Genomic DNA, 12,012 nt, shown 5'->3' with positions numbered 1-12,012 from the left:
AGTGGCCCAAAAAAAGCACATCCTTGATTAGGATGACTAACAGGTTCCAATTCACACCATCCGGTACAGACTACAAACAGATCAAAGCATGTCTTCTGGCACAGACTACAAAGAGATTCAAGTGTGCCTTCTGGCACATACTGCAAACAGATCCAAGCGTGCCTTCGCAAGTCTCTGCTGGTGCCTGCTGTTCTACTGCCAGCGAAGGGCGAGTGGGTGCTCAGTCTTTCTCTCTTCTTCAGCACAGAAGGTTTGACGCATTCACTGTCATCTTTCCTTTCACAGTTTCAGAAAAGGACAAAAGTCAGGAGTCCCCTTTCACTGCTTAGTAGTTTTCGACTTCCTCAACCGTTATAAGTTACTTAGTTTGGTCTTTTCTAGTAATATGATGGGCGACAGGAAATTGCAACTGTACTTGGTAACCTTTCTTCCTACAAAGTGAAGATATGGTGCTAAGGCTTTTCTTTTCAATAAAAGTGCAATGCTACTGTCAGGAACCATGCAGATTATGATGTCAGCAATCTTCAGGCCTAAGCCTATCTGCCATGCTTTTTTGTAAAATCTACTCCCGATCATAACAATTAAAAAAATTCAAGATGAACTGTCTGAAAAAACTTTCACTTCTGTCTAGGAGCAATTCTTTGTGCCTGTTCTATAACTGGTACTACTGAACTTCCAAGTAGCTTCTTCATTTCTTTGGCAATGAAACCACTCCGGTCGTTGCCTTCGATTTTCTGAGGAAGTGCTAGAGTTTTAACATTGCTTTGTTACAGTTTTTCAGATCACCGATTTTACTGTCCACGTTACTAAGTCAAGATTTCTTTTAATTTCCAGTTGTGCCAAGAGAATGTTCTGAAGGTGAGATACGTGAGCTTTGTGGGTGGCTGTTGTATTTTTAATTAGTATTACATCCTTGGCTGACACTTGAGAAACATTTTTGTCAACACAGTAAGGGAAATTTTTATGGATTTCTTATCTTTTGCAGTATTTTCTGCTGTGGAAGCCACCCTTTATTTCCTGCCTCCACTGTGTTGATTGGACTGGCTTGGCTTTACAGATAATCTGTTACTTTAAGAGCTTTCTTTTGGGCAACCCATGCAGCTAAACTGATAACCATTTGCAGTGTTATCACTGCCATTAAAGCACTCACTTTTTTTTTCAAAACAGTGATTTTACCATTGCGGCCATGTAGAATCAGAAAATCAGATCTCTGTCGTTAGTATGTGCTTCTGCATATTTCCCCTTCAGCATATGATTTTTGCTCCCAGTCAGTGAGAGCTGGCTAAAATGATATGTTATTAGTGTAGAAGCAACAAAACTTAAGTTATTCAAGAACCTAATGGTGAGGCAATATTCTTTCACATCCTCTGCTGAATTAAAATTCTTCACTTTTTCAGTCCTTTGTGGAGAACATCTGAACCTTTTCTTACATTTTTTTTCTTGAAAGGCCTTACATATCTTTTCATCTGAAAAGCCAAAGCTTTCTGTTTACTAATTTTAGTAATTGCTCTAAATTTGGTAACAAATATGGCAACATTCAATATCACATTCAAGTCACATACAGATAGCATTCAAATAAGCCAACTTAAATATATGATAAAGACAAAAATAAGACTGCAAATACTTCTTCACTGGTATTAAAGTAGTTACTTACTTAATTGATCACAGTGTGTTCTAACCACAGGAACGTTGATGTAAGACGGGTTTATATGAAGTCTCAAATAGTACATATAGTGGCAAAATTCACAGAAAGCAACATGAGTGAATTTAACGCACAAGCTGGGAAACTGTCTTGTACCTGGCAAGATAAAAAAAAAATTACAACTTAATTTGAATATTCAAATACAAGTTATACAAATTACAGTCAGCAATAAGGAAAAAATGTAATACACAGCAATATTTTTGCAGAAAAATACTATTATATCATTAAGAGTTAATAACGTAATGGTTAGAGCAACTGCAATGGTGATCCAGAGGGTCTGAGTAAGAGTCCTAGCAGAAGCACGCACGCACTTTTGAGTATGGCAGTTATCAACAATGACAAACTATGAGCAGTTAAGAGGCTACCCTCATACAGTCCAGGGTTTCAGTCCTTCAGCCTCCATTTCCTATTGTATGAATCTCAGCATGCCACTTAACCACACAGTGCATTAAAGTAACTGTACTAGGCTCAACAGACTCCTGGACCGCATGGCTAGTAGCTACCTATGAACCTATAAACATTTTTAAAAGTAGAATACGTTACTGTATTTGTTTCTTATATGCAGAGACTTAGATACCCATATCGTATAAGACTGAGAAAAAAAAAAAGCAGAAGTGCTGAATGACAACTTTACAGCAGTCTTCACAAAAGAAAGGGTGCCAGACTAGGAGGGAGACTGGGCACAAAAGGGACTACAATGTCTGAAGGATGACTGAACAAGATGCACTGTACATGTTTTTGAGGCTTAGTGAGGTGCATATTTATTTTCACATCTATGAATCCCTTTGAAATATTTCAGCTGTACTCTTTCAGTTTTACTCATGCCTGTTTTCTTAATAAAGGTTTCCAAATTATTATTCCATACTCAAGTTTGGATCTCATCATTTCTGATTTCCTAGACTTTATAAATCTTATTATACAACCTACAGTTCTGTAACTACATTAACTAATTGGCTGACAGGATTAGGTCTACCCATATACAAAGATCCTTAAATAAATCTATAGCTTCAAACACGGTGTGCTGTAATATTCACCTTTCAATGTATGCCTCTCAAATCTTGCCTGCTTAGTTGTTGATGTATTTAAACCTTTGATGTTTGTCTTTCGGCTTTTTCCTGGTAAGGGGTTGCCACAGCGGAACTCCGGTCCGCTAATGATTGGCAGTAGATTTTTTTTACGAAACGCCGAAATGCCAGCTCGACGGCCAACCTTCAACGAAGCACTCCCATTTACGCACGCATGTCTTTCGAATGCTACCCAACCGCGGGGAGGACATGCACACCCCACACAGAAGGTATTCCCAAGCCACGCCGAGAATCGAACGGGAGAAACTCTTGCTGTGAGGTAACAACACTACTGCCGTACCACCGCGGCATCCTTGATGATCCCTATAAATTTCCTGATCCACTTTCCCATCTCTCTCTCTCATTTCCATATCACTCTGATTTCTCTTCAGAATGCATAAATCTTTTACCTTTTACTAAAGATTTCCGTGGAGAGGATCAATGAGTTTAATTTCTATTTTTCTATTTCTATATTTTTAAATTTCACCTTTGTTTTATCCTACTCTTCAGCTCTTTTCTGAAGAGGCCTGTATATTCCCTAGCAACTCTTGAAATACTTTCACTACCCATTCCTTAAAACCCTCTCTTTTTTAATAATAATAGAGTCAAAACTCTTAGTCTTAACTCTTTACTCTGAAGCACTATCTTAGTCTTTTACTGGTGTATGGTCTGAAATAGATTTTGGATGAGTTTCACAATTGTTCAAAAAGTTTATTTTTTGTCCAATCTGGCCCAGTTACTTAGAGAACATGTACACTCTGTCTAGGTTCCTGCTAGTAATTTCACATCTTCCATTCCAAATATATACTTATATTTCTTCAGGTATCTACTTCCTTTAATTACATTTTCACTACTGCATATGTTCCAGTCCCCATGCTTCCCTGTGGAAGGCAATTACCTTTCCCTTAAGTTTCTTAATAGTAGTTTTAGGAGGGATATAAATACATGCCAAGGTAATCATCCTGATTGCCCTCACCCAACAGGTTGTCACCAACACTGCTTGTAGACTCTGCAGGCCTCAAGACAAAAGATGTAATGAAGGGAATGCATGAATCTTCTGTAAGGACACCATGTCATCAATCTTGTCCTGCATCACCACGCATGTACTTGGCAACATGTTCACTTGGAAAGAAACTCTTTGGTTGCCATTGTTAAGGTCCACAATGGGATGGAAACTGTTCAATCACTTCTGAACTAAGAAAAGACGAGTACAAGTCAAACTTTATTTCAAATAAGGGAAACCTTTATGTCTCTGTTTCAACAGCAGATGTGAGTGTGTTCCAACATCTGAAAATTTTGGGGATCTAAGTGAAACTTTTTCTGAGGGAAATCTAAGAGCTCCAAGATGCAGCAGGCCACGATCACATTAAGAAGCCAGTCATCCTTAGCAACACCTCTCAAAGCTGGAGAGCTAACGCCACGATACAGCCTCATGCCATAGTCTAGCTTACTGTGGGTATGCCAGAAGTGTTGCCATATTGAGCGATTTAGTCTTCACAGGTGTAACACTTAATTGACTTCTTAAGTATGCTCATATGTCTCTTTTTAGAGGACGAACAGAGTCAATAACAGTCACAAAAAAGTCCTCTCTCAAGCTTTAAGAAATCTTCCAAGAAAGAACAACTTTAGATGCTGCCTCTGAGCTCACTGTTAAGGGAAGGACAGCCTCATTTCATTAATGTCATTACGCAAAGGCACATATTGGAGTCTGCATCTCTAGTCACTGCTTCGCAACAATCTGCAACTGCAATGTGCTACATAGAAGCCCAACTACAAACCACAGAGTCTTCATCATTGCCTCCAAAAGTCCACTCAGAATTCAACAATCTTTTTTATGGCCTGGTTTACTATGGTGGACAGGACTTTGGGCAAGTAAAAGGAGTAACTCAGGGCCTAAAATTCGAATGTCGCAAAAAATACATTCTCTTGTCTCATCTGTCAATAGCTTTTAACTCTGTGTAGTAGCAAGGTAGACAAAAATACTACAGACTCTTAAGATCTGTACTGAAGACATCACACAACAGTCAGCTCTGAAAGTGCCTGGTGATGAACTCAACCCATTTAGTAGAGGGCTAGTAAAGAGCATATGCCTTCTTAGGGATTACAACAGCAGAGGCTGGGTGTTTCTAGTTTTTAGTAATGACATCCTTAATGCCTGGACACAGATGAGAATGAAATGAGGCTCCTCTTCTCCCAAATATACATTTACACATGTCGGAGGCATGATGCTCAGATGCCACTCCACAAAGGATCTCAAATTTCATGTGCTCACTAAAGAAGGGGTCAACCTCATGGAGGGGTCTGTAGAGTGGGTAAGACCACAACTCGCAGGCAATTCACAAATAATTCATAGGACCTGAATGGAAAGGAATCTTTGCCAATTAGTTTCAACTATTAGTCAGGTCTGACCATAAGCAAATCACCCTTGACATCCACATCCCACCCCCACCCCCCAGTAAGGAAAACCTCCTTAAAATACTTCTTCAAAGCCAACTTCAAGCTACTGAAGTCAGAAGTGACAAACTTCACAACACCCACGCAGACGGGATCTGGAAGTTCGACTGCAGAATCCTACACTAAGGCACTGTACGAGCACATCCACTCGTGCATGAATCGTGCCATCCCAAATAGAACCAAGATGCTCTTCTCCAAAAAAAAGGAAGCCAATCTGGTGGTCCCCTGCTATAAACAAACTATACAACAGAAGAAAGAAACTGTTGCAAAAAAGAGGAAAAATCCCAAGATGCAAAAAACTCCCTCACCAGCCTCAGCAAGAAGATGAGATCCCTCATAAAATCCTCAAAAGCTAGTTACGAAAATAAAATTGCCAAAGTATCCAAAGACAACCACAAGGCATTCTATAGTTATGTCAAGAATCTAAATGGCAATGCTCAGATCTGCTCTGAGTTACAACAGAACGGCCTTAAATATACTGATCCCAAGGATATTGCCAATATCCTGGCAGATCGATTTAGTGCCAACTTCACCCCACTCTCACCCCCTAAAGGGCCCATCTCAATACCAAAAGATTGCCAAATTCCAATAATCACGGCCACACAGGTAGAAACCGCACTCTCCAAAGCTAAGAATACAGTATCCATGGGACCAGATGACATCCTAGGCTGTGTACTACATGAACTACAAAATGAACTGGCACCTCACCTAAGTGTCATGTTTAATCATAGCCTCACCTCAGGCTTCGTGCCCACTGAGTAGCGCACAGCTACAGTTATCCCGCTCCACAAGGGAGGATCCACCTTGGATCCCGGGAACTACCGTCCCATCAGTCTGACAAGCCTGATTTGCAAGGGCATGGAACTTATATACAAAGACATTGGCAACCTTCAAACACTGGACCCCACCCAGTTTGCGTTTGTGAAGGGCCGATCTTGTCTCCTGAATCTGACTGACTTCTTTGAATCAGTCTCCAGAGCTGTGGACGAGGGTAAGGCAGTCCACACAGCCTATCTGGACCTCACCAAGGCCTTTGACACCACCCCCCACTCTGGAATCATATATAAACTTACTAAGCTGGGCATAAATCCCTACGTCACTCGATGGGTTGCTAACTGGCTTACTGACAGAACCCAGACAGTAAAAGTAGTCAACTCCAAATCCAGCTCCAGACAAGTGACAAGTGGAGTACCTCAGGGTTCAGTCCTGGGACCACTCTTGTTTGGCATCTACTTCTCTTAAGTACAGGCCAACACTAAGGGACTCTGGCTAACAGTTTGTAGATGACTGCAAACTGGGAGCCATTATTGAATCCCTAAATGATGTGGATATTCTACAAAAGGGCCTTACAGAAACAGATTCCTGGTGCCAGAGCCATGGGCTCAAGCTTAATGCCAAGAAATGTATAGTTATCCCCTTTGGAAAAAAAACATGTACCCATGAATTACCACATAGGTGGCAGTACACTAAACATCGAAAGTAAGATGAGAGACTTAGGGACACAGGTGGACAGTGGTCTTACTTTCGATAATCACATTGCCGCAACAGTCAGGAAATCCTTCTATTTGGCACACCTCATCACTAAGGGCTTTTCATTCAGAAAAAAGGAGGTCATTGTCCCACTGTACTCATACCTCATTAGACCCATTACAGAGTATAATGCCTCATTTGGTATGTACCTCACAAGACATCTGCAACAGCTGGAAAGGCCACAGAAATACCTCACTAAAAGAATCACAGGCCTAAAGCAGATGCCATATACTGACCTTCTAAAAAAAACCCCAGCTATACTCTGTGGCATATCGTCTACTCAGAGGCGATCTCTGCTTAACATACAAGGCCATGTCAAACCCTGAGCTGTTGGACATGCTCCACTTAAAGAAATCCCAATCCCTCAGAGCCACACGCTCCAGGGATCTAAACCTTGTCATCACAATGAACAAAACATGCTGGAGGGATAGGTTCCTGACCCAGAGACTCCCCATACTCTGGAATAGACTGCCCATACATATCAAGCAGAGCGCCTCATTGTCCCTCTTCAAAATGAACCTTGATGATTGGATGAGAAATAGGAAATTCACTCCGGGGATCATGTCAGTCGCCCTGCTAGACAGGGGCCTGGAGAAGTAAATATTGTGGGAAGAAATATCCAGGGAATTGTTATGGCTAGGCTTGCATAGGCCCTAGGGCCGATAGCCTAGTACCACCCTATGAACCTATAAACCGGTGCACAGGCAACTGTGCAATATTAAATGTCTGTTAGATACTGGGCAACAGCAAATCAGCAGCCAGAAGTTTACTTAATGCTAGCTTGCAGGTGAGACAGGACTGCAAGCAGCATAGCCCTGGCATCAGGCTACATTCCCTAAAAGGTGCAGTCTCACAAGCTACCATCAGACACACACACACACACAATAAATGATGTTTAGACTTGAATATATATATATATATATATATATATATATATATATATATATATATATATATATAGATAAATGATGTTTAGACTTGAAATGCTCTAGAATGGGGCAATCTGGTGGACTCAACATGGGTCAAAAGGACCTAAAAGACTTGAGGAGTGAAGTCCTCAGCCTCATCTGCCCTCAGGTCTGGCATTTATCTCGCAGGAATAAGCTTACGAGCTGCTAATGAGCTACTTCTTGTGGCATATGGTTTGATCCCCCCAGCCTCCATTTTTCTACTTTGTGACACTGACCAAGTCATTTAAGCACAGGAATTTGGGCTAGGCTCCTTAATGGTCTTCTGGACATGGTTCGCAGTAAGAGGTTGGGCAGAGGATCCTCCTGGTGATCTGCAACAAGGATCCTTCTACCTCTACCTGATACTCCTGACAGCAAGGCAGGTCAGAAAATTCTCCCTTTAAGGTTTGAAAGTAGCAAGAGTGAACATTTAACACTTAAAGTGGTGCTATAAATCTTACTTCTTCCCAAGGCAAAAAAGGGGAAGATTATGTGGATCTTCATAAGTAATCTAATGCCTAAACTGCCATTTTGTAGGTTTGGGTACAGGCAACAAATTTAGATGTGCATAAGGAGAGAGATCAGATCTATCAAAACGAAATGTCTGGTCTGAAGTTACATGCTCATATCCTGCTGACGTATGCTATCAGACATACACTGGTAACAGATGTGCACTCCTCTAATGCAGAAACTTCTAAAAAAAGTGCTGAACTGTGACTTATTTAAAGGATAAACACAATTATTGGCCCATCAATTAGAGTTAGCAGCAAGACATTTTCTGTGGTTTCTGTTCTACTCATTGCTCAGCAGCTTCTCCTTTTAAAGGGCTTGCCAGAGTTTTCAGCTTGGCTTCCTAAATTTCATTACTTCCTGGTGGGCTCTGCTACATGCTCTACCTTATTGGGAAATACAATGCTTTTACTTTGTGGTGTATGTGCTTGTTTCTGTAAGCAAATCACACACCTACAACTGATGGCACTGCTTGGAGATCCTTGCAACAGGCTGACCTACTTGCTCCTGATGCGTTCTTCCAGCCAACACCAGAAGCCACTAATGTGCTATGCTTGGCAGCTTCCCTCACCCCCAATAAGTGAGCCACTGCCTGTCACTCACTCAAGCTGAAGTGAACATATCACATACTGCTCCTGTGTCACATGGGCTGCAGTCATGGCTTTTCCTTTTGTACTAAACAGTCATTCCCAAATGCTAGACTACTCTTATACTTAATATGTTTGCTACCAAAAATGAACACAAACTCACAATACGAAGTGTTTAAAATATTTTCAATGGCAAAATGTTTCTCAAAATAAAAGCAGTAAGAAAAATGAAAACTGGAAACAACTTTAGAGTCTGAAAAACGATTTAAAGATAGTATCAAAATGTCGTCCAGCGGCAGAAATTTATGATCATACACTAGCGGTGTTTACATGTAGAAGCATTATTTAAGTAAAGTTCCCCTACAAAATAAGCTAAATCAGATATAAGGCTGTAATTTCCTAAAACACTAGGAATGCAAACACCTAATTAGAAAAACTTATTGCTGATATTTATGACAGAAAAATTAGACAGAGGACCCAGACAAGGCTATACAATGCAGCTAAATAAATCAGAGTCCATTCTGTACACCACACTTCTAAGAGGAAATATATCTGAAAACATAAGCACTTTTAATTACTCTAAATGTTTAATATATACTCATCCCTTTCATACTGAACTGAATTATCTGCACCTCCACTTTAAAATAAAATGTTCCTGAAGTGTGCCAGTCTTAGGGACATTTAATCTCTTCAAGTGTGTGAATAATTCTAGTTAGACTCTACCACTACAGTTACAAGCTTTCTGAATATTTTGTGTATGCAATCATATATTGGGTGGAAAAGGGCATACTACATACTTCATTGCTGCTATGTGAAAATCTCTGCCTGTCTTTGCTACTTTCCACAGACTTGTATAACTCCTTCAGCACTGTGAAAAGAGTCAATTTGTAAACATCTGACCCTCTTAACTCTCTTCTCTCTCTCTTGTTTTCAGATGAACTCTAAGACATCACAATGGCAAGATTAACAGACAATGCAAAGGGTACATATCATTATGGGCCTCCAAACGTAGCTCAGTTAACAGCACCAACTCAGAATTACACCAACATTTTTACAAGGGAGAAATTTTGCTGAACTGTGGTGGCTTTATCAGGGCTTAACTCCAAGTTTAGGAAGCCATCTGCAGATCTAAGAATGAGTTCAGAAAGGTAGTAAGGGGATCACTTCAAGGAGAAAAAAAAAAACAGGAATTTAAGTTTCACATACCTGTGCATCCACCATAAGATAAACAATTTTATCCATCAGTACAGGGAAAAGGAAGTTATATTCTTACCAAAACATTGTGTTGTCCATCTTCATTTCCATTAACCTGTGGGTTTCAGTTCCAATCCTCAGAACCAAACGGCTGCATTTTCCAGCTTGAGCTTTCTGACTTAAGCTCCTCCCTTATACTCATAATGCCCCACTCCCCCAAAGGCACTCCTAATTCTGGATACGATATAAAAAAGCCTGAAAGATCGATAGAATGATTTAATATTCCTTTCATTAGCCACCTTGGGTAAAAAGGAAGGATTAGTACCCAGGGTCACTCTAGCCTTGTGAAAAATCAAATATGGAAATTTTGAAGAAAGAGCCTGGAGGTCAGACACTCTTCGCAGAAGTAATAGCTACTAGAAAAAACATTTTCCAGGAAAAACATTTCAAATATACAGTAGCTGCAGGTTCAAAGGGCAGGTGAACCAGGGTTTGCAAAATCATCATTAAGAGCCCACGGAGGAGTAGGATCTTTCACTGGAAGCCCCAGTAGGAAAGTGCCCCTAAGGAAGGTTTTACATACAGTGGATATAAAACGTGTACACACCTCTGTTAAAATGCCAGGTTTTTGTGATATAAAAAAAAATGAGACTACAATAAATCATTTCAAAACTTTTCCCACCTTAAATGTGACCTATAACCTGTACAATTCAATTGAAAAACAAAAAATCTGTTAGGGGAAAAATATAAACAATAAAAAATGTACAATAAGGTGGTTGCATAAGTGTGCACACCCTTAAACCATACTTTGTCAAAGCACCTTTTGATTTAATTACAGCATTCTGTCTTCTTGGATACACAAATGCCATGAATTAAATAGACTCTGATTAACCCCAAATAAAGTTCAGCTGTCCTAGTAGGATTTTCCTGACATTTACTCAGTAGCCTGCTACAGCAAAAGCCATGATTCGCAGAGATCTTACAAATCATTAAAGGGATCTCAATGTTGAAAAGTATCAGTCAGGAGAAGGGCAGAAAAAAAATTTGACAGTATTGGATAGACCAAGGAATACAGTGAAGACAGTTATCAAAAAGTGGAGAAAATATGGGACAACAGTGAAGTTGCAAAGAACTGGACATCTCTCCAAAACTGATGAACACACAAGATGAAGGAAGGGAGGCTGCCAAAAGATCTACAGCAACAGTGAAGGAGCTGCAGAAATTTAAGGCAAGTTCTGGTTGTTTACTACATGTGACAACAATCTCCTGTATTCTCCATATGTCTGGACTATGTGGTACGGTTGCAAGACAGAAGCCTTTTCTTACACAGAAAAACATCCAAGCTGGTCTAAAATTTGCAAAACAATACATCAAGTCACCCAAAAGCATGTGGGAAAACATGTTATGGTCTGATGAGACCAAGGTTGAACTTTTTGACCACAATTCTCAAACGTACGTCTGGTGCAAAAACACTTCACATCACCATAAGAACACCATCCCCATGGTGAAGCATGGTGGTGGCAGTATCATGCTTTGGGGCTGCTTTTCTTCATCTGGAACTGGGGCTTTAGTCAAGGTGGAGTGAATTAGGAACAGTTCCAAATACCAATCACTTTTGGTCCAAAACCTTCAGGCGTCTGCTAGAAAGCTGAAGAGGAAGTTCACCATTCAACATGACAGACTCCAAGGATACATCTAAAAACAAAAAATTAAAAGCTTTGTACTGCCCTAATTTCTTTGTAAATATATATGTCTTGGTGTGCTTTTTTATGTTGTGGAGCTTTTCTCCCCAGGCCGCCACTGAAAATGGACATATATCCAGCTGGACTAGCCCGGTCAACAAATGTATAATAAATAAATAATATAATAATATAATAAAAATAAATAATAAATTAACACAAGAATGGCTTCATCAGAAGAAAATTAAAGTTTTGGAATAGCCCAGCCAGAGCAAAGACCTAAATCCAATAGGAAATCTGTGGGGTGACCTGAAGAGGGCTGTGCACAAGAGATGCCCTTGT

General features: G+C 40.2%; 1 protein-coding gene and 1 pseudogene across 2 annotated transcripts in view; one reads left to right on the top strand and one right to left on the bottom strand.

The window, feature by feature from the left end:
* LOC122798813 overlaps positions 1 to 12,012 on the bottom strand; it is a 2,048,867-nt gene that overhangs the window by 533,233 nt on the left and 1,503,622 nt on the right. For both annotated transcript variants that reach the window (XM_044067935.1, XM_044067936.1), the window contains exon 20: positions 1,655 to 1,798. In XM_044067935.1, the coding sequence (XP_043923870.1) occupies positions 1,655 to 1,798 (144 nt within the window). The remainder of the gene's footprint in view (positions 1 to 1,654; positions 1,799 to 12,012) is intronic.
* Positions 3,139 to 3,249, top strand: LOC122798993 (annotated as a pseudogene).

Source organism: Protopterus annectens, chromosome 3.part1 (genome assembly GCF_019279795.1).
Source record: "Protopterus annectens isolate FY-2018-M chromosome 3.part1, PAN1.0, whole genome shotgun sequence".
Classification (NCBI taxonomy): Eukaryota; Metazoa; Chordata; order Ceratodontiformes; family Protopteridae; genus Protopterus; species Protopterus annectens.
This window is presented reverse-complemented; position numbering and strand designations above follow the sequence as displayed.